The sequence below is a fragment of the Chanodichthys erythropterus genome, chromosome 3 (assembly GCF_024489055.1).
Source record: "Chanodichthys erythropterus isolate Z2021 chromosome 3, ASM2448905v1, whole genome shotgun sequence".
Classification (NCBI taxonomy): Eukaryota; Metazoa; Chordata; class Actinopteri; order Cypriniformes; family Xenocyprididae; genus Chanodichthys; species Chanodichthys erythropterus.
Window position 1 is genome coordinate 17,913,552 of NC_090223.1, and position 24,384 is coordinate 17,937,935.

General features: G+C 34.8%; 1 protein-coding gene across 3 annotated transcripts in view; it reads right to left on the reverse strand.

Annotated features, from left to right (window-relative positions):
- Positions 1-4,410: 4,410 nt before the first annotated feature.
- rbfox3b (RNA binding fox-1 homolog 3b) overlaps positions 4,411-24,384 on the reverse strand; it is a 228,621-nt gene continuing 208,647 nt past the window's right edge. For 2 of the 3 annotated variants that reach the window (XM_067381224.1, XM_067381225.1), the window contains exons 10-12: positions 19,542-19,600; positions 14,004-14,082; positions 4,411-9,069 (exon numbers count right to left, since the gene is read on the reverse strand). In XM_067381224.1, coding sequence (XP_067237325.1) covers positions 9,025-9,069; positions 14,004-14,082; positions 19,542-19,600 — 183 coding nt within the window. In that variant the 3' untranslated portion in view covers positions 4,411-9,024. Of the gene's footprint in view, positions 9,158-14,003; positions 14,083-19,541; positions 19,601-24,384 lie in introns of all 3 variants that reach the window. The other variant, XM_067381223.1, reaches the window with a different exon arrangement.

Genomic DNA, 24,384 nt, shown 5'->3' on the forward strand with positions numbered 1-24,384 from the left:
CAGGTGTATCAAACCCTCAGAAATACTTCATACAGCTGACAAAATATACCAAAGAACAGGTTAACAGTCACTGTTTGTGTAAAACATCATTTAAAGGAAGCATTTAATGTAGGCGTAGATAAACATGTGGATATATTTGTCATATAGCACTATGATAATTCAATGAATAATACTTTTCTTTTCTCTCTCTCTCTCTCTTTTTTTTCTTTTAAAGTTAAATACTAGATGCATCCGCGGTTCGGTTCATTTTGGCTGGAAGTTTGTCCCCTGGTTTAAGAGTAAACATCGTAATCTCACGCTTCAGTCTGGTGAGTTTCATAGACCGGAAATCACTGATCATCGTCTCTCCCGGCACAGGATCCAAACGGTGGGAACGTTTGTTTGGACGGAGCGTCACTTTTTGTATTAATGCACAACCATTGTTTTGCATAAGCTGTTGCATAAATATTATAAATGATTTACACAGCAATTCATTCTGCTCATGATAAATGTGGTCCTATTGTGGTAAATATAGAAACTCATCCAGAAATCTACAACTCACTGAAACGCATTGAAATAAGTGCAAATAAAAGGCATAAAATAAATGTGAATTAAAGGCAAATAAAATGCATCATGATTAGGGGTGTAACGGTACATGTATTCGTCCCAAACCATCACGGTACAGACGTCACGGTTCAGTTCGGTCAGACGATGAATACAGTCAGTCACAGGCGATCCACACTACAATCCAGAAGGGGGCGCTCATGGTAATGCAACGCTGTTTGCTAACCTCCAAAACAGGAAAAAGTGCAGAAGAAGAGGAGACGGTCTAGATATTCGTGTAATTTCTCAACCTGTGTTTCAACTGCAGAAAGACATCAATAAAACAGCTTGAGAATAATATCTCACGTTTACCTCAGGCAAGTCATTTAGTGTCCACAGCATGTTAGATCACTAGAGGAATTAACTCTAGAGGAAGCATTTCACTAAATATACGCACTATATTAGCTTATATATTCATTATATTTACTTTACCTGTTAGCAATGTCATATGTTTAAATAAATTAGTAATGAAAACAATGTAAATTTAGGGCTGTCAAACGATTAATCGCGATTAATCGCGATTAATCGCATACAAAAAAGTTTGAGTTTGCATGATATATGTGTGAGTACTGTGTGTAATTATTATGTATATATAAATACAAACACATTCTCGTATATATTTGAGACATATTTACAAATATGTATTTATTTATATTTTTATATAATTTATATTATATATAAATACAAATATTTTGTACATAACATATTTCTCTTAAATATATACATTAATTTGTGTGTATTTATATATACATATTAATTACACACAGTACTCACACATATATTATGCAAACTCAAACTTGTATTATGTACGTGATTAATCGTTTGACAGCCCTATGTAAATTATTATATTTCACAAATGAATTAAAGTAGAAAAATAATTGAAATATAATTGTATAATTAGAAACTGAACCGTGACTTCAATACCGAGGTACGTAAAGAATTTCCAACATTATATAATAAATCATTTGCAGTGTAAAACAAATGAAACATGAACGACAGAACGAATATCAATGTAAATTGTCTGTAAAACCATTCTTATGTAAATTGTTGCATTCATTTATGAATCTTAATTTGAATTTTTGCTCCGCCCCCTCTGAACCAACACCCCCACCTCTTACTCCACCGCCGGAAAACATCGATCAGTAGTTGACATCTTTAGTTTCAGAGTCCCAACCAGGAACACCACAGGAAGTTGGTCAGCAGCGTGGCCAATCAGGAGAGTTATGACATCAGCCACAGGAAGTGAACGAGCGGCTCCACCCACATGGGATGAATCAAATCCTGAAAGTGGTCTGATTGCAATCTTTCTGCAAGAAGCGGATGAACGGATGACTAATGCGGACGTGAGCTGGAGTGCAGGAAGTGGTGCCGTCAGTGTGGCGAGCCTTTCTGGGAAGTGTTGCAAAGCGACCAATCACAGAGACCACGATGACTCCACCCACAGGAAACACAATTGTCATGCAGCCTTCAGCTTGTTTTGACTCCTCCCGTCATATATTGTCTCTGATTGGTGGATGATGTTGTGGGCGGGGCTGTAGCATGAGGATCCCTGCACAGTCATATCAGTGTCAGTTTACTGTCCGTCTCTGACTCGTACACGTCTCTGCTCCCTCAATGAATGCTAACATATAGAAAAATAAAATGTTTTTGGATGTGTTTTCTTCTTTCTTTCTAAACTGTTTTATATTCTTGTCCTTTATGTTCTCCACTGGCACACGACACACACTTTTCTTCGTTCTCCTCTGGTTTTCCTTTTCTCATGATGGTCCTTGCTGTCCTGAAGTGCTCATTTCAGATCTCTCGCTCTTTCTGTTTTTGTTTTTCTTTCGCTGTATTTACTGAAAAAGCAGAAGCAGATGGATGAGCATTAATGCAATGATTATTGTTGTTTCATATTTCAGTTTTAGGGTGAAATTTACAGCAGCCCCAAAAAGTGTTTGGACCAAGTGTGCGCGTTCCGGAAAAGTGAAGCCAAGACATTTTGATTGCCCCCTGGTGGCTGGCTGCAGTATAGGTCATAAACCCCGCCCTGTCCATGCAGTCGAACTAAAAACAAAAAAGAAATTACACTTCAGATAATTTTTTTGTTCAAGTGTTAGTTTTTCCAATAAGTTTGATTTTAGGTAGTTATTTGATGTTATAAAAAAGGGTCACTGATTGACAGCTGTGCTTGGGATTGAGGGGCCGTTTACACAACTCCATTTAACTAAAAACTGAAAAAAAGTTTTTGAAAATTATACCATTATTGTCTCCATGTAAACTACAAGAAAGTGTAAAAACGGTGACGTCATGTGCATGCATATTACTTGCTCAGTCTATATGCGCATAGTTTTTTTTTTTTTTTTTACAAAGTGACATCGCCATCTACTGGCTTGGCATGAATACTACAGCATTTTAGTCGTTTTCACGGATCTGTATGAACGGGGATCGTTTTGATAACATTGTCGCCTGTACGCAAAAAACTCAAAGAAAAAAAAATTCTGTTTTTAGTACATCATTGTCATGTAAATGTACCCTGAGTCTGCTGGAGTGTGGACAGGACCTGGATATCGCGGTTCCACCTCAGGATCCCTACTATGCAGACTCAGGCTCCAAACAACGTAATGGGCAATAATAGTTTCTGGGATATTTTGGCTGCATTTTTCTACAGTGGAAGGAAGTGGAGACACATCACCTATCTTTTTTTTTTATAGTCTATGGTTTGGACAACCTTATAGAAGGGAAAAAGATGATGATTCTCGGGGCCCCCAGCTTTCAGGGAGGCCCCCACAAATTCAATCAAGGGAGTTCACCACCTGTGATGCGATTTCAAAGGAGAAGGAACCTCCAACCCCAGCTTAGCTACGGCCCTGTTTGTTACACATAAAAAAAGAAATATCATGGTTAAACAAATCAAGTTTTAAATCTAAATGTGAATGTTATTGAAATAAATTTCAACGTTTTTATGGAGATTATAAATGAAAAATAACTTTGAATTTCAACATTTTCTTTTGAAACACTTAGGAAGAGAATCATATATGTATTTACAAACTTTTTAGCTTGTTTTTAAGAATCTAACACAAATTTGTGAGGTTGATGAAAAAAAAAATGCTTCTCTTGTACATTTAACTCATTTCAAAGGATGTTTAAACATTTTTTTTTTTTTTTTTTTTTTTTTTACAGTCTATGATTTAAACCGGAAAACAAGATAAAATACAATTTTAAATGACATAAGGGCAAGAGAAGTTATCCTTTAGTCATGGGTATATTGTATAACAAAATATCAAAGCAAGTGTAATGTATTTTAAAGAATGACAAAATATGCAAAAAGCACAGCATTTCTTAAACATTGTTTAAAAGCCACAATGTGTCCAAATAAGTTTTTGGAGCCGCTGTATTTTATTTACTAGATTGTCACCAACTTGACAATTATACAAATCATCCTTATATATATATATATATATATAGTAATCAACAATTGACATTTTCATGTTTACAGGACATATTTATAATATAATAAATATATATTATATAGGCAAGAGACCCCAGCTCATGTAAGCTCTTTATTTTATGTAGACATATTCATGAATTATAATGAACTTGTATATATAAACATCAAATATAATTTTCATGGGCAAAAAGACCACATCATATACAGTGTTGAATATATCAAACCAAAGTACTTTTGCCAAAACCCTCAGACAAAAACAAACAAAGGAAAAATGAATGACATAGAATTTAAAATACTATTTTCAGACACATAAAATCCACTATATATGTGTATTGAAACACTTAGGAAGATATAAGTATATACACATGTATTTACAAACTTTTTTGCTTTTTTTTAAACCGTGTCTTTTATTTTTTTTTTTTGCTTAAACAGCAGGTAAACACGCTGGTCTGAATGAGTCGAGACCTGAAGATTTCATAGATGTGAGTAATATTCATATCAATCCTTGTGCTGATATGTTGACTTTATGAGCTGCAGAATAACTATACGGTGTAAAAGAGCTCATATGACCCCTCATGTGATTAATAATACAGTATATCAAAACAATAAGCAAATACATGTTGTGTGTAATTTAAACTCATCTGCTGGTTCTTTGTACATTAATGTGAGTCGACACAGTGGAAATAAACAACAATTCACATCTTTCACATCTACAGAGGCTCTTTCTTGTTGAACATCAGCAGCAGCAGCAGCAGCATTAACAGGTCAAAGCAGAATAAAAGTGGAGGAAATACAGAGAGGAAAACAGACAGCAGCTGTTGAGATTTAAATACACCGTAATTCAGGGCAAGCACATGTTTTATACTAGATTGTAAACTATTCTTTTACACTTTAATACAATTTCCCTTCAGATAAGATTTTTTATATATAGATTTAGACCAAAGTGTTTCCCTTTTAAAAAGAAGTTTTATAGAGCAAAAACAAAAAGGTTTCAGTCTTGCTCTTTGGTTGGTCATAAACTGACCCAGCCCTTAACGTCTGAAAATATGTAAACCGAAAATTGTCAAGAGCTCTCTCAAAATTGCAAGCTAAACCCCTGAATATCATAAAAACCATCACAAAAAACAAACAAACAAAAAACAATGTTAATGCTATGTAAACAGGGTCAAACAGACAGCATCTGCTCACATCTGTTTACGCCTCTGTGCTCTGGCTGACAGAAATAACATCAATTATAAAGGAATGTGACTTTAAGAGATGCGAAAATCTGCAGCAGATTTGAGAAAAAAGAACTGAAATAAGATGTTCTTAACACTCTTAAAAATTAAGTTCTTTATTGGCATCGATTAGAGCTGCACAATTAATAGTAAAAAGATTGCGATCTCGATTCAAACACCTACGTGATCTTATTTATTAATGACAATGATTCACCCTTGTCTACAAAATCATAACAGAATAACTTCAAATAACGGTTGTATCAATTACATCTTACACCAATAGGTGGTGACTATTGGTGTAGGACTGTTAAAAATGTATGTCATTGAAACATTCATTCAAAAGATTTGTTCAAAAACACTGATTCTAGCAATGAAACAACTTTATTAATGAGTCTTTGAATGAATTCCTATTTTTTCTTTTTAAATAATTCATTCAAATTAATAAAAACATTTCCAGCAATTAGTATTTTGTCAGAACCTCTTGTAAATAACATGGTATGTTCAGAATTGTGGGAGAATCGTGATGTCTATTTGAATCCAAAAAATCGTGATTCTCCAGAATCGTGCAGCTCTATCATTGCTGGCGCCATAAAGAACCTTTAACATCCATGGAATCTTTCCATTCCACAAAAGGTTCTTTATAGTGGAAAGGATTAGATTTTTGAAATGTTCTTCACACTAAGAAAAACAAAATGGTACTGTTGACTGAAAGGTTCTTTGAGGATCCTAAAATGGTTCTTCCGTCGAGGCTTTCACACCGGAGGAACATTTTCATAGTCCCTATAGCTAACTGTTGACAGAAGTACCCACTTTTTATCGTGTTCTCACCACAGGAACTGGGAATGATTTTAGTTATAGGAACGCCTTTTGGGGGAACTAAATTAGCTCCTATTCAGAGTAGGGTCAAAGACTATAGATATAGAAAGTTTGTTCACTCCTATTACTTATGAATGGGAGAAACTGCAACGCGCAATATGGCGGAATACGTCCCGCCTTCTAAGTAAAAGAGCCAATCGCTGATTGATAAAGTCATTGCGTCATTGCAGCTGCCATTAGAAGCTCCAATTCCAATTGAAACCTCAGACTTGCGCTTAGGACTGCACATGCGCATTGGCTCATCTAGCCTGAAAAATACACCTTTTCAATGCTATTTGAGCATAAGAAACATTTATGGGACAGGTCATGTCAGATTTTGTTACTGATTTGAAATACATTCATAATTGTGAGTTCGCCAATTGGTTTTTGAGATTTCAGGATTCCCCCATTCAAAGATAGGACTTGGTCTTGGATGCCCAAAATACCTGCCCGGAGGCATTGCAAATATGGCTGAAAACATGCGATTTGAAATACCAGCACCCGCCATTTTATAAAGGCATGTAAAAACACAGTTTACTCCATGAACATGGGAAACAGTGATATATGGACCGACGCCAAAGTTGTTGGATGTTTTTAATGCCGCAGGTAAATGACATCGCTGCCGGTCGGCTTACGACACTTCAGAGTTCCTACTGGCGGTGTGAATGCAACCAGGAAACGGCCCTAGGAGAAAATGTAGTTCTTGGGGGAACGACCTGGTGGCTAGTTCCTATAACAACCCAGTGCGGAAGCCCTTTATGACATCACGGCGAAAACTCCATTTTGGAATATTTATTTTTAAGAGTGAAAGAATCTGCTGATACGCTTGTGTGTAAACATTGTTAACTTTACCTACACTTATTTTAAAGTATAAATGTATCGCAGCACTCAAAGTTCAATCTCATTAAAGATCGAGCCCTAATTACACGAATCAAATCACATCTTTCACAGCACATGTAAGTTATATTAGTCTGAAGCATCATAACATTTGAGCTCAGAACTGTAATGTTGAGTGTTTCCACCTTAATTCTTCTAAATGTCACACGAATTAAGGTCTCATGTAAAGTGTGTATTGCGCTCGCGCTGATCTCGTTCACATTTAACATTAATTCATCCAGACTGAAGGTCTGGAGTATCCTTCTTAAGACATCTGATGAAGACTAGAAAGTCTCAGCAGACAGATGCTCTCCTCATGTCTCCCTACATCACTTTTCCTGCTTTCTCTGTCTCTTTATGCTCTGCTGTATATCTCAGTGTGTTTTTCTAAATCTATCCATTTCTCCTTGTGTTCCTGTACATCTTTATTTGTCTACCTCCACATGTCCCCTTACATATTTTCTTAAATCTAATTATTCTTATTCTTAATTTCTCTCATATATCAGCCTAAACCTCCCCATGTCTCCCAATAAAAGTCTATTTATTACTATTTTTTTTTAAACTTCTCTGTATATCCAAAATCTCCCCATGTCTTAATAAATCTCTTCAAGTTTTCTTAAAGGCCTAGTTCACCCAAAAATGAAAATTGTTCCAAGATTAACTCACCCTCAGACCATCCTAGGTGCAGTGTTGGGGGTAACGCATTCACAAGTAACTCCTACATCCTGCGTGATTCGTAGGATCCGCCATTTGCCGGAAGATAGTTATTTTAGACTATAAAGTTTAAATATGGATATTTTTTTCTATTTATGGGCTTTTTGTGCATTTATTCAGATAGGACAGTAGAGAGCAGACAGGTAAGTATTGGGCAGAGAGAGGGGGTAGGATCGGCAAAGGACCTCGAGACGGGAATCGAACTCGGGTCGCCGTGAACGCATTTGCGCCATGTGTCGGCGCACTAACCACTAGGCTATCGGCGGCAACTAAATATGGATATTTATCTTACAAAACCCCATCGCTTTGCTTCAGAAGGCCTTCATTAACCCCCTGTAGCCATGTGGATTACTTTTCGATGGATAGATACACTTTTTTGGCTTCAAAATCCCCCCCATTCACTACCATTATAAAGTTTGGATGAGCCACAATATTTTAAATATATATTTCTAACTGTGTTCATCTAAAAGAAGATATTCATATACACCTCGGATGGCTTGAGGGTGAGTAAATCATGGGATCATTTTCATTTTTGGGTGAACTATCCCTTTAAATCTAACTATTTCTCCATATATATTTTTTTAAAATCTCCTTTCTGTCTACATATTGCTCCCAAAGTCTCTTTGTTAACCTATAAAATTCCTTTGAATATCATATGACGGTTTAATCTTTAATATATTAATGTATATGTACACACACATTCAGCATTAGTTAGTGTGAGTTAGACCTGTCCACTGTGTACAGAGGTAAATCTGTTAGTGCAAACGTGACGAATCCTCTCATCTCTGGAACAACATGCGTAGAAACCCTTCAAATAAAAGACCAGCAACTAAACAAGATGAGCTTATTCATACAGACCACAGAGACTAGTAGACTTGAGTATGCTGGCAATATCTGGTGAGATACAGTGAATCTGAATGTCTGCTGGGACGGTTGTGTGTTCAGAGAAAAGTTGAAGAGAGTCCTGAGATATTTTTGTCTCATGTCTGAATTCACACTAGCAGCTTATATACATGATAAACCCGATAAAATGATCAATGATGGAACAAAAACCCAAGCCAAACATCTAAATAGCTTCTGTTCTTCTCTTTTTAACAAGCTTTTGCAGACCAAAAAAAAAAAAAAAAAAGAAACATTTCCATGTCTTAAAAAAAAAAAAAAAAAAAAAGTAAATCCACTTTTACGAGCTGCTCTTCTGATTTTCCCATTAATTTCCACAATGTCCACAGAGTTGTCGTCGGGATGAGGTCATCAGGTGACCTGGAAGCATTTTAGTAAATCGTACTCCGTGTAGCAGAGCAAGTCTAGTGGTTTTGAGTGTTAGTTTGCGTAATCAGTGGTTTAGTCTCTCTAGTAGGGCGTGAAGCGGCTGTAGCCTCCTCTGTACAGGCTCGCCTGCAACATCAAAGATGACAGAGCACCAATCAGAGTCAAGCTGGTGGCCACGGCAACGACGGAACTCCAGCTCCCTCAAATTTCCTTCCTTTAGAACAGAGTGTAATAGTAGGGTTCCATGAGTAAAAATCCCATTCATTTTCTCTAAAGGGGTATTGACTGGTGCAGTACCCAAAAAAAGGACAGTGTTGTATACCTTATTTAGAGTAGTAATATGTACCCTTACGGTGTGTGCACACCAAAAGCGAAGCGAATATTTGTCTAAATTACTCGTGGGATCACTTGTTTTTCAAGGAACTTGTGTGAATAAAAACATGAGCGATGTGGAGTGTCTTAACGTGCATCAACAACAGATATTTCTTTCTGCCATTTTTTCCATCATAGAGATAACTACTATTGCTACTCTGTACCAATGTCCCTTTAAGATAAGTCATTTCATTCAGCGGCTATCTTTGAAACGCCTCTTGGGCATTCAAGTGCAGCTCCTATCTCTTTGAATGGGGAAAAATCAAATTCTCCAAAGCTGTTTGCCATGCTTCCATTAAATTTCATATTTGAAATCACCAATGAAATCTAACAACTGTCTTAAAATTTTGTTTCTAAACGCTCAAATCATGGCAAAAAATTTTATTTTTCAGGCTGAATCAAGCTATTGCGCATGCGCAGTCCTGAGTGCGCATTTCTATAGGAGACGCTCGTCTGACTGTTTCTATAGGAACCGGAGCTTCTAACGGCCGCTGCAGTGACTTGATGACTTTACCAATCGGCGACTGGCTCTTATTTAGAAGGCGGGACTTATTCTGCCATATTGTGCGTTGCACTTTCTCCCATTCAAAACAGTATGAGTGATGCGTATTATGTTATTCTATAGTCTTTGTCTGTACCTGTTGTGGAAGTCCCAAATATGTCAGAAAGCCAAATGCCAAAGTGTCTGGGTTCGAATTTGCATCTTTGCATTGACTTAATATGTAATCTACTTGCACAAATAATTAAATTCTAAATCACTTTTGGTGTGCACACACTATTAGGGTGCTACTATGGACTTTTAGGGGTAAATAAGGTACAAAAAGTTGTCCTTGTATGGGTACTGCCCCAGTGAAAAGCTATTGTACGCCTAAAGGTACAAGTTTCGCACATTTTTGTGAGAGTGAACCCATGATTCTGCAAAGAAATCTCCACTAATGGACCCTTTTCACATTTCCGGGATTCTCAAAAGTGGAAGTCATCATATTGTGTGTACTTCTAGGTAATTTTTGTGTTCCCATTTTTGCCAATAACAAAAGAAAAAAATCCACGATAGCTTTCCACAGAGAGAGAAAAAAACGGAGAGATTGATTAAGTTTGTCAGAATTGTGCCAAAAGAACTGTTCGATATGGAAGCCCATTTCCGCCACATAAGAAAAGAATTGACATAAGTCAAAATGACGGCATAAGTCAGTTATGAGGAAAAAAGGTCAAAATTGACATACCAAGCCAAAAATGATGACATCATAATTTAGACTTTTTATCTCATAATTAACACTTTAAGTCATAATTATGACTTAATGTCATAATTTTGACTTGTTATTCTCATAATATCAATTTATTGTCATAATTTCGATTTTTTAATCTCAATTTTGACTTGGTATGTAATCATTTTGACTGTCATAATTTATTTTAACTTATCAGAGCAGGATTTTTTTCTTATGTGGCAGAAAAGGGCTTTCATACTGTAGTGCTTGATTTTCAAATACTTATTTTGATTCCAATCAAAGTTTGTGGTTCATGACTTATGACTCTATAATGAAGACTTTCTCCTATAGGGAAAATGAATGAGAAAAGTGGGTGGCTCTGTTGCACTTTATTCCACTCAGGCCATAACAGCATTGATTTAACGGTGTGTGTGTGTGTGTGTGTGTGTGTGTGTGTGTGTGTGTGTTCCCTAATGCTGATGCAGACAGAATTGAAAAGCAATAAAATTCAGATTTTGAACTATGAGAACTCTGATTTAGAAAACTTCTCTCTTCTTCACTTTAATAATCGTGAGATCAAGAGGTTGTGCGGCCCATGGAGGGATCAGCATGTTTTTTTGGTATCTCATTACAGAGACACTAACTAGCAATTTCACTAACACTCCATCTGGTTCGTATTGTGCAGAAATGGCATTGGTCGCCTTTGAAAGCATTATAGACCTCAAACTACGATACATCAAATTAATGTCGATGCTGTTCAAAGTACAATTATTCTCTTTAAAGTTTAGCACGTAGAAAGCTTGCAGGCGTCGGAGCGAGCGATGGTCTTCGAACGCGCTCTGTGAGACCGGACTGTACGCGTAATTTTCCCCAGACCTTCAAAGGATAATTCTCCCTAATTTAAGGGGGAATCCGCTCGCTGGTTTGGGTGGAAGCCTTCTGCTATTTCATGACGCTGGGAAAACCAGCAAAGAGAATTTAATGCAACCTCAGAGGAACTAATTATTAAAAGCAAAAAGCTCTCCCATCTCGCGCCGGCGCGTTAATCAGTTATGATGAAAGAGCCAAAAACCAAAGTGCTCTTTCTCTGACAGATGAGGGATCGTTTGATTACTCTGTAAATCTGGAGTTCTCAGGTTCTTCTGCATCAGTACTTGAACACACACACACACACACACACACACACACACACACACACACACACACACACACACACACACACACACACACACACACACACACACACACACACACACACACACACACACACACACACACACACACACAGAAACGGACAAGTTAGGTCTGTTCCAGAACCTAGTGAGCTCCCTAACTAGACATCATAGAGGTGCTTCAAAATAACTTAAAGGCCAGCACAAAGTGATTTTTTTCTTCAGTGTTTTTGTCTTGTTTTCTAATACCAATTTATAAACAATCTTAAACCAAGAACAGTGTTAATTTATATACTATTACAGTATATATTGACATTCTGAAATAGCATGTATTTAATCTTAGTTTAAGTTTTAGTAATTGTATTATGTGCGGTTATTGTTGTAAATTTCTATTTAGCTCCAATTTATTTTTATTTGTTTTAGTTTGAGTAAGTTTAGTACTTAGTTAGTAGCCAATGCAAGATTTCTATTTTTTTCTTTTCAGTTTTTCACTTTTTCCATCTAAAATTTGTTTTATTTTATTTCAGTTTTATTGCATTACCAAATCTGATTTTAATAGTATAGTTAAAGTTTTGTTCATCTAAATTCATTTATATTTTATTTGAGATTTATTTAAATTACTATTTTTTAAAAAACTATTTTTTTATAGTTTAGTTAACAATAATTTAAGTTTTTCATCTAATTTCATTTATATTTTACTTTATTTCATCTGTATTTCAATTACCAAAAATATTTTTAAGTTTAGTTAACAATAAGTTTAAGTTTTTTCAATAATTTCATTTATATTTTACTTTATTTCAGCTGTATTTTAATTACCAAAACAATATGTAATAACTTAGTTGACAATAATCATCTTATTTAATTTATATTTCATTATTTCAGATTTATTTCAATTACCAAAACAAATTTTTAAAGTTAACATTAAGTTTTTCATATAATTTAATTTATATTTTATTTAATTTTATTTTATATCAGCTGTATTTCAATAACAAAAAATTGTTTTAATAGTTAACAATAAGTTTTGAAATGTTATTTTATTTCATCTGTATTTCAATCACTAAATTTTTTTTGAATGCATTTCAAATTTTTATTTTTATTTTTTTTATGGGACTAATCAAAATTAAGTGACAAAAATGTCTGCCAATGGGTTAAGAAAATAAACTTAATTAAAAGGGGGGAAAAATAATACAATTCTGAGCCCATCGGCAGATAACTGTTCTCATTTTAAGCATAATCTTACTTGATTTAGATCATTTTTATTTTGTTGTTTTGCTTCTTGAGTAAATGCATCTTGATTTAAGAATCTTCAGATATTTACCATGAAACACAAGTCAAAAAATACTGAGGAACAAAGTCAACTTTGTGAATGAACTGCATCAAAAATATCCATCAAAATTGGTGGACAAACACAGAGAAACTGATTATAAATACCATTAAATATACCAAATACCAACAATAAAAAGCTCAATCTAAGAAAAAAGGTGCTGATTCAAATTGTGATTGATTCAAAAAGTGTAAAACTGTGCTCTGTCTAGTGGTTTTCAATGCTGTCAAGCTGTCTTTGTAAGCACTAGACAGGCAGCTCACTATGTTTTGGAACAGAGCCGCTGACGGGGCTTTTGGTCTCCGTGATGGGGTCATTTTTCTCACTGTTGAGGAAGAAACAAGGAAGGAAATTTGCAGGGAAGCAGGAATTAAGGAAAAGCGTACAGGCACAGTCTTAATTAAGTAAATGAAGAGAGTTTCAAACAAAGCGTCTTAATTAATGAAAGCTTTTAGCTAGCAGCTGCACCGGGGAACTTTTTTTTTTCTTTCTTTCTTATTTGGTTTTAATTTATTTTGCTGACGTCCTCGTCATTGAGAAATTGCATGCATGCCGGAGTGCCAAATAAGAGTCGTTTTTCTTTTCTTTCTGATAGAGAGAGGTGGTTGAAAATGAACCATCCGTCCTTTAGTCGAGTCTGTCCCACGGCACACTGCTGCATGCGTTAACATGCTCGTTAATTTGGGGGAAATAGAGAGCGAACGACGCAGCGGAGAAGAGACGAGCTCTCCTCACTCTGACGGCCCATTAGTGCCTTCATCTTTGATGTTAGCTGCAAACGCTAGCTAAAAACAGACATTAACCGACTGACTTCCTCTCGCCAGGGAGCGTGGCATGGAAAAAAACGTCTCACAGAAACACAATCCTGGCTCATATCCGATGGAAAATATGTGGTCCGTAATCATGGGAAACAGTTCTTAAGACAATTTTGACAGAGTGCACAATGAGCTTGAGCGTTTGTTTTTGACTCTTCTGGATTTATCTTACCATGGTCCCCACGCTGTATGTGGCCGCCGGGCCGATGGTGTGGTGATATGGGTCAGTAGTTGCATAGACTCTCCCATAACTGCAGAAAAATGAATCAAGAGATGCTTTAATATGTATAAAAACTCAATATATTAAAAACATGTATACAAACTTACCGTAAATCTATAGTGCAAACAAAAACAAATGTGAGACACAAATCTCCCATTTTCTGAAGCAACCATGTAATTCTAGCTTACTTCTTCAAGTCTTTGAACTGTTTATCGTGACTCGTGTGTTTCACACGGCATCATAAGTGTACCAGGTTAGTTAGCGAGCAAGTTTACTTTGTAAGAAAAGTTATACATATGTCTCGGTGTGTTCCAAAACCTTGTGAGCTCCCCAAGTAGGCAGCATTCCAAGACTTCAAAAAGAACTCAAAGGCTTCTAAGAGAAATGGTTTAGCCAACTGTTTTCAGTATTTTTGTCTTGTTTTCTACTATAAATATACAGTAATGTAAGAAAAGCCATACATATGGAGCCGATTATGTGGTGCAAAATTAATTTTCAAATCATGCATGACGGTAAAAGTGTTTTATGGTCATGACATAACATTATGCATGAGAATAATTCTTTATTAATCAATAATCTGCCCCTGTAATCATGATTTGTGTGAGAAGGAATACAAGTTGTTGGTGTTTCTGCCTGTAAACCCTAATGCTCAAGATAATTAATTAGTTTGAGTAGGACAAACTTAAATTAAATAAATTAAACTAACACTTTTATGAGTATTTAGCTCTTTTTTTTCTCTTTCAAGTTCACAGAACTGATATAATTTAAGTACTGTACTGTTTCATTGTTTTGAGTTTTATGAACTTGTTTCTTTTCATTTAGACAAACTTAAATGAAACTGGACTGGGATTTCTTTTTCCCAGCATGTTTTGCCCATGACACTCGAAAGGGAGAGTAAATGCTTAAATGAAATGTTATGTTTTTTGTTTATTAATATTAATGATTAATGTTAAGTAGGAGATTTAGTAGTGATTACTGTTTTGTTATGCTAAGAAGAGTTATTGTTAATGTGGTTTTTTGGAGAGTGACCATCATATTGAGGAGCATAGTGGCGCATGTGGCTTGGTTTGAGAGCATGTTAAATGCTTTATATCGCTTGTACTCATTCAGCAAGTGCTATTGTTAATATGTTTACAGATTAGCAAGTTAGCATTTTCTGAATTAGCTTGTTATTAGTTTACACTAATAAAAAAAGTTAAATGTATGAATGTGTACTCAAAATGTATGAGTACAAAATAAAAATCTGACAGTTCTGTTCACTTAAACTTTGAATTTCTTAAATTTTTTGAAGCAACTCAAAGTTTTGCAAACTTATTCAGGCTTGCAGTGCATGTATAGGTAATTTTTTTTTTTTTTTTGAGTTTTGCAAAAATGTAGGCAGTGGCACGTTTTTACATTGCACAAAAAAAAAAAATGCATCAAAATTTTCACATGTGAACTGGTTCATAGGAGGTCATTTAAAATCTTGTTTGCTTTTAGTGTTTTTGTTTGTTTGTTTGTTTTTGCATAAGAGAAACTTCCTGCCGAACAGCCCTCAAACAATTTTGGGTTACACTTTATTTCAGTGGTCCACATTAGACGTTCTACTATCTATAAGCAACTTATCAACTAACCCTAACTAGAGTATTAGTAGACTGTTAGGGTTAGGAGTCAGGATTCAAGTTAGAATAAGATAAAATTATCAATAGAATGTCTGTTGAGTATGGAAGCTTTTTTCCGCCATGAAACAAAAATAAAAAAAAGGTATTTGTAACTTTTTATTTCACAATTCAGATTTTTTTTCTCATAATTATGAGATATAAACTCAATTGTGAGATATAAAATCAGAATTGTGAGTTATAGAATCAGAATTTCAAATTATAAAGTCAGAATTGTGAGATATAAAGTCAGAATTGAGTTATAAAGTCAGAATTGTGAGATATAAAGTCAGAATTGAGTTATAAAGTCAGAATTGTCAGATATAAAGTCAGAATTGTCAGATATAAAGTCAGAATTGTGATATAAAGTCAGAATTTTGAAATATAAAGTCAGAATTGTGAAATATAAAGTCAGAATTGTGATATAAAGTCAGAATTGTGATATAAAGTCAGAATTGTGAGTTATAAAGTCAGAATTGTGAGTTATAAAGTCAGAATTGTGTGATATAAAGTCAGAATTGAGTTATAAAGTCAGAATTGAGTTATAAAGTCAGAATTGAGTTATAAAGTCAGAATTGAGATATAAAGTCAGAATTGAGTTATAAAGTCAGAATTGAGTTATAAAGTCAGAATTGAGTTATAAAGTCAGAATTGAGATATAAAGTCAGAATTGTGAGATATAAAGTCAGAATTGAGTTATAAAGTCAGAATTGAGTTATAAAGTCAGAATTGTGAGATATAAAGTCAGAATTGAGTTATAAAGTCAGAATTGTGAAATATAAAGTCAGAATTGAGTTATAAAGTCAGAATTGTGTGATATAAAGTCAGAATTGAGAGATATAAAGTCAGAATTGAGTTATAAAGTCAGAATTGAGTTATAAAGTCAGAATTGAGTTATAAAGTCAGAATTGAGATATAAAGTCAGAATTGAGTTATAAAGTCAGAATTGAGTTATAAAGTCAGAATTGAGTTATAAAGTCAGAATTGAGATATAAAGTCAGAATTGAGTTATAAAGTCAGAATTGAGTTATAAAGTCAGAATTGTGAGATATAAAGTCAGAATTGAGTTATAAAGTCAGAATTGAGTTATAAAGTCAGAATTGTGAGATATAAAGTCAGAATTGAGTTATAAAGTCAGAATTGTGAAATATAAAGTCAGAATTGAGTTATAAAGTCAGAATTGTGTGATATAAAGTCAGAATTGAGAGATATAAAGTCAGAATTGAGTTATAAAGTCAGAATTGTGTGATATAAAGTCAGAATTGAGTTATAAAGTCAGAATTGTGTGATATAAAGTCAGAATTGAGTTATAAAGTCAGAATTGTGTGATATAAAGTCAGAATTGAGTTATAAAATCAGAATTGTGTGATATAAAGTCAGAATTGAGATATAAAGTCAGAATTGAGTTATAAAGTCAGAATTGTGTGATATAAAGTCAGAATTGAGTTATAAAGTCAGAATTGTGTGATATAAAGTCAGAATTGAGTTATAAAGTCAGAATACTAATACTCTAATGACTGATAGTTGACATGTAGTTGCAAAGTTACTCATAGTTAGTAGAATGTCTACAGTGGCCCATCAAAACCCAATCCAATTTTGTGTTGACTTTTTTATATTTCCAAGAAAAACTTTCAGGTAGATGACAAGAAGAAAGAAGAAGAAAGAATAAAACAAATTAAGCACAAGAGCAAAAGAATGGCTGAAAAGAGGGAAAGAAAGACTGCGGTGTGTGAAGGCGAAGAGAACGAGATGTCGCCGCAGGCTTCGTGTCGCGTTGCTGGTTTGGAACTAATCCTCCACAGGAAGGACAACACGTGTCATTTCCTTTCATTTATATTACGCATATTCCACTCTCTGCTTCTTCTCCACATAAAAGCTTGCAAATGAAGGTCTGCAGAGAGCAGATAAGAGAACACAAGCCTTCGGCCGCGGGCAACAACTCGAACAGAGGGCGAGAGAGAAAAGGGCAGCTTTACCGTAAGAGATATATATATGTGCTTTAATGTGTGTGTGTGTGTGTGTGAAACTGGACGATGAGCGTGCTGACTCAGTCTGGATTGGCAAGAAACCTGCTCTGAAAGCACAACACTGGCTTCTCCACACCACAAAACATAATTTCAGTAATCGCTATAATTAGTATTATTGTCTTGTTTTCCTGTAAAAATATCCAAACGTCCTTTAAAGCAACATAAATTTACTTGAGAAGCAAAAGTTAAATTAAAACTGTTATGCGAGAAGGGTCTTGAATTACGTTCATTTCTCTTCCTCATTAGCAAATGGCTGCCTCACTCAGACTTATTTCCCTTATGTGAATTAAAGCTATAAAACAAATACATACATACATATATATACACATATTATATTATATATATATATATATATATATATATATATATATATATATATATATATATATATATATATAGACACATAGATATATACACATATATATATACATACAGATATATATATATATATATATATATATATATATATATATATACATACACATACATATATACATACACACACACATCTATATATATATATATATATATATATATATATATATATATATATATATATATATATATATACACACATATATATAAATATATATATATATATATATATATTATATATATAACATTTTAGATGAGAAGCAACTTAAATGCTAATTAGAAATGTTGTTGTTGTTATTGTTGTAGTAGCGAAATACTTTTAAGTACTAAAATGACTAAAAGTAAAATAATTATAGAAGAAATATTAAAATAACAAAAATAAACCAAAAAAAATATACGAAAATGATAAAAAAATTTAATTAAAATCTAAAATAAAAACTAATTATTTTAATATATACTCAAAACATTAGTAAGATACTATAATATTATAATTTAAAATAAGAAAATTACTAAAACTGAAATAAAAAATGAAAATAAATGCTAATTACATTAATACAAAAATATTAATAAAATATTAATAGTATAATTTTACATAAAGAAATTACTAAATCTGAAATGAAAAAGGAAATTTAAAATAAATGCAAATTATATTAATAAATACTAAAACATGAATAAAATACTAATAGTATAATTTTACATAAGAAAATTACTAAAACTGAAATGAAAAATGAAAACTGAAAATATAAAATAAACTAATTATTAATAAATACTCAAAACACTAATAAAATACTATAATAGTATACTATAATGAAAAATGAAAACTGAAAATATAAAATATACACTGATTATATTAATAAATATTTAAAACATTAATAGTATAATTTTACATAAGCAAATTACTAAAACTGAAATATAAAAAAATGAAAACTAAATATATAAAATAAACTAATTATATTAATAAATACTAATACACAAAAAATCACCAAATACTATAATAGTATAATGTTCACAAGATATACATTTCTTAATAATAAAACTTAAATGAAAAAAAAAAAAAAACAGAAAATATAAAAATGAAATCAAATTCTATTAATGAATACTAATAAATAAATAAATAAATAAATAAATATATACACACATTTAATAATTGAACAATTACTGAATCTAACACTTTACTTTAATACTGTAAAAAAAAAAAAAAAAAAAAAAAAAACACTTTTCAGTGATTTACTCATCTGCCACAATAACAACAATATCTTTTTCTCATTATCTTCTCAGCAAAAGTCTCCATTTCATCTCCATCTCATCTCTTTGCTGTCTAGCAGAAACAACTGAGATTTCACAGAGAGATCTTTGCTGTGAGCTGGATGGGTTCTCGTTGAGATTTCTGACCTAAATACGTGAAATGCGTGCAGGTAATGAATGTGGTGTGAGTGCGCAAGAACACGTACCTGTCACTGTACGCTGTAGCCGTCGCAGGCTGAGTATATCTGTACGCCGCGTATCCGCCCTGCAAACACACAAAACCATCATTTATGCATTTATTTATATATGCATTTTTAAGCCTTCACTGCAAAGTATGCTGCATTGACTTCTGCAGAATTATGCAGCACTCTCAGAACAAGCGCTACACCTTTTTTTACCCCTTAAGGGTGCATATTAGAACCTAAATGAGTACCTTTTGAAAGGGTACTGCCCCAGTGACTTTTTTTTCTCTGAGAGTGTGTAGCATAACATCTCAAAAGTGTGCGTATGATGCCTTCAGATGCAGATCTCTATGTTTTGAAACACATCTGCCTCTGTTGCCTCTGAAAACGGAGCAGATTCTGTTGATTTGGCGCTTGTATCATAATCAGCAGAGACTCTGAGGTGGAGTCGAGCTCATTTGTCTGTAGGCAGATCGCTAATAACACACATTAATCAGAGCGTCAGAACGAGAACAGCCGCTGTTTTACATTCTCCGGCCCGGTACACACAGAACGCCCATGAACGTCCAGCACGTGCCACTGGGAGGCGCTACAGAACACGCTTTCGGGATGCTGAGTGTGGAAGCTTTACATTCATAATGTGTGGTGCATTTTGAAAGTTTATGCGTGGGGAATTTGAGACAGTCAGTACAGAAAGGCTGGTGCGTTACTGATACGAGCACACAGAGACTCAAACACTACGGGAAGGCTTGAATTACGCGGCTTGATTTCCCGTCACTTGGAAAACAATTTAAACAGGAAGAAGTTTGTGAGCGAAGGAGTGAAATCAGGTTAGAGGTTGAGCGGGGGATTGTGAGGTCACGTGACCCCTCCTCTGCGCTCCCGTGGGGACAGGAAGTGGGGAGGAGCAGGCGTGGTGAACTTCCTGCGGGACTGTGCTGATTGGAGCCCCAGCCTGCGAACACACGGGGTAATAAATCAGACTGTCAGCACCTCCGGCCCAATACACAGAACACGCCTTTATCAGGACACTGAGAGCCCGACGCTAAATATAACAGACCACACCACTGAAGATGAGAGAACGAGAGGAGACCAGCGGAGAACAGAAAGAGACGAGGGAAGAATGAATGAGAAGAGAACAGTGAAATGAATTGCGCAAACTTAATATTTGATCTTAGTAAGCTGAACTTAATATGATTGAGCTGAATGTAAATCCTTAAATGTTTTGAGTGTTCTGAACTTGAGTTTTACAGTGTTCCTTTGTACCAATGTTAGTTTTAGCTTATTCTTATGTAACTTTATTACTTTTAGTTTGATGAACTTAAACCATTTAAGGCAATCGGTTTCCTCAAATCATTTAAGTAGCTATATAGTTGTTAAGACTTGGATTTGCTACCTGAATTCACCTGAATGAGTGGAATAAACTTAAAACTTTAAGTTTGCTCTAATGATTGACTAAAGCAACACTAAAATGTAAGTGAATTTAAGGCAATTGCAATCGGCATATGGTTTGAGTTACTGTAACTTTTCGGGTTTTACAGTGAAGATGAGACAGGAATAGATAAAGAAAAGAAATGTGGAGGAAATCAAGTGAAAGCAGCCACAAGACACTTAAAGGACAGAGAACTGAACAGAAATACACAATAAACACCCAACTACAATCACATCAGACACAACAGTTCGACATGCCAAATGTTTTTAAAAGAGATTCAAAAATCGACTGAGAAGGTGCCAATCTGATCTACAGTTATGAAAAGAAAGAAAAAAGATAAGAAAAAGGGAAGAAAAAAGAAGAGAAGACAAAAGAAAACAGAAAAGAAGATAAAGAAAAAGGGAAAGAAAATAGGCAAAAGTAAAACAGAAAAGAAAAAGTAAAATAAAAGAAAAAGAAGAGAAGACAAAAAATAGAAAAGCAAAGAAAAGAAGCAAAATGAAAAGAAAAAAGAAAAAAAAAAAGGACAAAAAATAAAGTTTTCTTTTTCCAGGCACAGAATCAAACAATTTAAAAGATAATTACGACTTTTCCGATCGATTGTTTCTGATTGCAATTGTTTCCGCCACTGAATAAAATATATAAAAAAAGGTAATTGCGACTTTTTTCTTGCAATTCTGACTTCTTTTCTCAGAGAATATATATATTATATATATATATATATATATATATATATATATATATATATATATATATATTGTGACTTTATGTCATGCTGTTCTGAGAAAAAAAGTCAGAATTGTAAGGGAACAATTACATTGAAAAAATAATAATAAAAAAAATTATAATTCAGTGGGTGAACAAGCTTCCATGGAAGAATGAAAAAAGAGACAAAAAAGGAAAGAAAAAAAGAAGAGAAAAGAAACCATTTTTATTTAAACTAACAATCTAACATATAAGTATGTTTCGTACAGTTAGACTCATTTAAATTAAATAAAATACAAAAAATAAAATGAAAAACAAAAAACTAAAAATATGTCTTTTTTTTAAATAAATGTATATGATGTATATAAAAAGAGGCAAGAAGCTGAGAGCAGAGAATGAGAGAGAGAGAGATGAGTGTGTGAATATGTTCGTCCTCCTGCGGTCACTGAGGGTCAGTGTGTCACTATCAGAGTGTGTGTGTGTGTGTGTGTGTGAACAGCAGCGCCGGCGGGAAGATGAATCTGTTTATCTGAAGCCGCTGTACCTTATCAGTGACTCACATAGACAGCAGGACCACCAGCAATGAAGAAATCACTCCAACACACACACACACACACTGCAGCTTGAGTCTGGCTCGCACTAACACACAACTGTCCTCTGTAAACTCTCTCTCTCATACTGCTGTTAAAAAAGTCAACTTTTCTCTTCCTTTTCAAGCGGTTAGGAAAACACCAGGGCATCAGACCAGGTTTACGAGGCCTGCAGCATCAGTGCTGGCAACGCCAAGGTCATGGGTTCGACTCCCAGGGAACGCATGAACTTATAAAATATTGATCTTGAATGTAATGTAAGTCGCTTTGGGTAAATCCAGCTGCCAAAGGCATAAATGTCAAGTCAATTTTATTTGTATAGTGCTTTTCACAACACATATCGCTTCAGAGCAGCTTTACAGAAAATCATGCTGTTAATATTTGTAATATCTCAATATCTTCATGCCTTATAGTAGCATTAAGCAGATTACATATGAGCGACTGTGTGATAATAAAATTAATTTTTGCAGCAATATAAACAATCAAGCCGTTGAAATGTGCTATATAGTCTACATTACTTTACATGAGTGTACTGTGTGTGTGTGTGTGTGTGTGTATGCAGGAGATATCCAGCTCTACTGCAGGGTGATAATGCAGTGTGTGTCCAGAGCTGATATACTGACAGTAGATGTACTCTTCATTATTCAGCTGTTATGTGCTCATGTTGAGGATTTTCAGCACTGTGAAGTGTTGTTCAGAATGCAAATGTTATCAAGGCATCATTTTGTGTGTGTGTGTGAGTGAGAGAGTTTGTGTGTGTGCATTTGTATGTGTGAGAGTATGTGAGAGTAAGTGTGTGTGTGAGTGAGAGAGTTTGTGTGTGTGCATTTGTATGTGTGAGAGTGAGTGCGTGTCAGTGTGTGTGTGTGAGAAGAGTGTGCGTTTGTATGTGTGTGTGTGCGTTTGTGAGCGTGCGTGCGAGAGTGTGTGTGTGCGTGAGAGTGAGTGTGCATGTTTGTGTGTGTGTGCGTTTGTGAGCGTGCGTGCGAGAGTGTGTGTGCATGAGAGTGAGTGTGCGTGAGAGTGTGTGTGTGTATGTGTGATATGTGCGTGTGTGTGTATGTGTGTGAGAAAGTGTGAGAATGTGTGTGCGTGTTTGTGTGTGTGCCTGAGAATGTGTGTGAGAGTGTGTGTCAGAGTGTGTATGTGTGTGTGTGAAAGTGTGTGTGTGCGTGTTTGTGTGTGTGTGAGTGTGCGTGTGAGAGTGTGAGTATGTGTGTGTGTGCATGTTTGTGTGTTTGTGCGTGTTTGTGTGTGTGAGAGTGAGTGTGTCAGTGTATATGTGTGTGATATGTGCGTGTGTGTGTGTGTGTAAGTGTGAATGTGTGAGATTGTGTGAGTGCATGTGAATGTGTGTTTGTGAGTGTGTGTGTGAGAGTGTGTGTCAGTGTGTGTGTGATATGTGCGTGTGTGTAAGTGCGTGAGTATGTGTGAGAGTGTGAGTATGTGTGTGTGTGAAAGTGTGTGTGTGCGTGTTTGTGTGTGTGTGAGTGTGCGTGTGAGAGTGTGAGTATGTGTGTGTGTGCATGTTTGTGTGTTTGTGCGTGTTTGTGTGTGTGAGAGTGAGTGTGTCAGTGTATATGTGTGTGATATGTGCGTGTGTGTGTGTGTGTAAGTGTGAATGTGTGAGATTGTGTGAGTGCATGTGAATGTGTGTTTGTGAGTGTGTGTGTGAGAGTGTGTGTCAGTGTGTGTGTGTGATATGTGCGTGTGTGTAAGTGCGTGAGTATGTGTGAGAGTGTGAGTATGTGTGTGTGTGAGAAGAGTGTGTGTGTGTGCATTTTCATGATTTATGAGGACACAAATTTGTATAATGACATGGGTATTACACTGGTATTACGACGTAAACATGTTTTATGATGATATTTCATGAGTCCTCATATTTAAAATAGCTTTAAAAACACAATAAACAACGTTTTATTAAAATGTAAAAATGCAGAATGTTTCCTGTGATGGTAGGGGGAGAGAAAAACCATTACGTCTATGAAGAGTCCTAAATAAGATAGCAAAACAAACCTGTGTGTGTGTGTGTGTGTGTGTGTGTGTGTGTGTGTGTGTGTGCGTGTCTGAAGCGGATCTAGAGTTCAGTGTTCAGGTTTCTGTGTTGATGGACTCCAGAGCTCCAGGACTGGAATTTCAC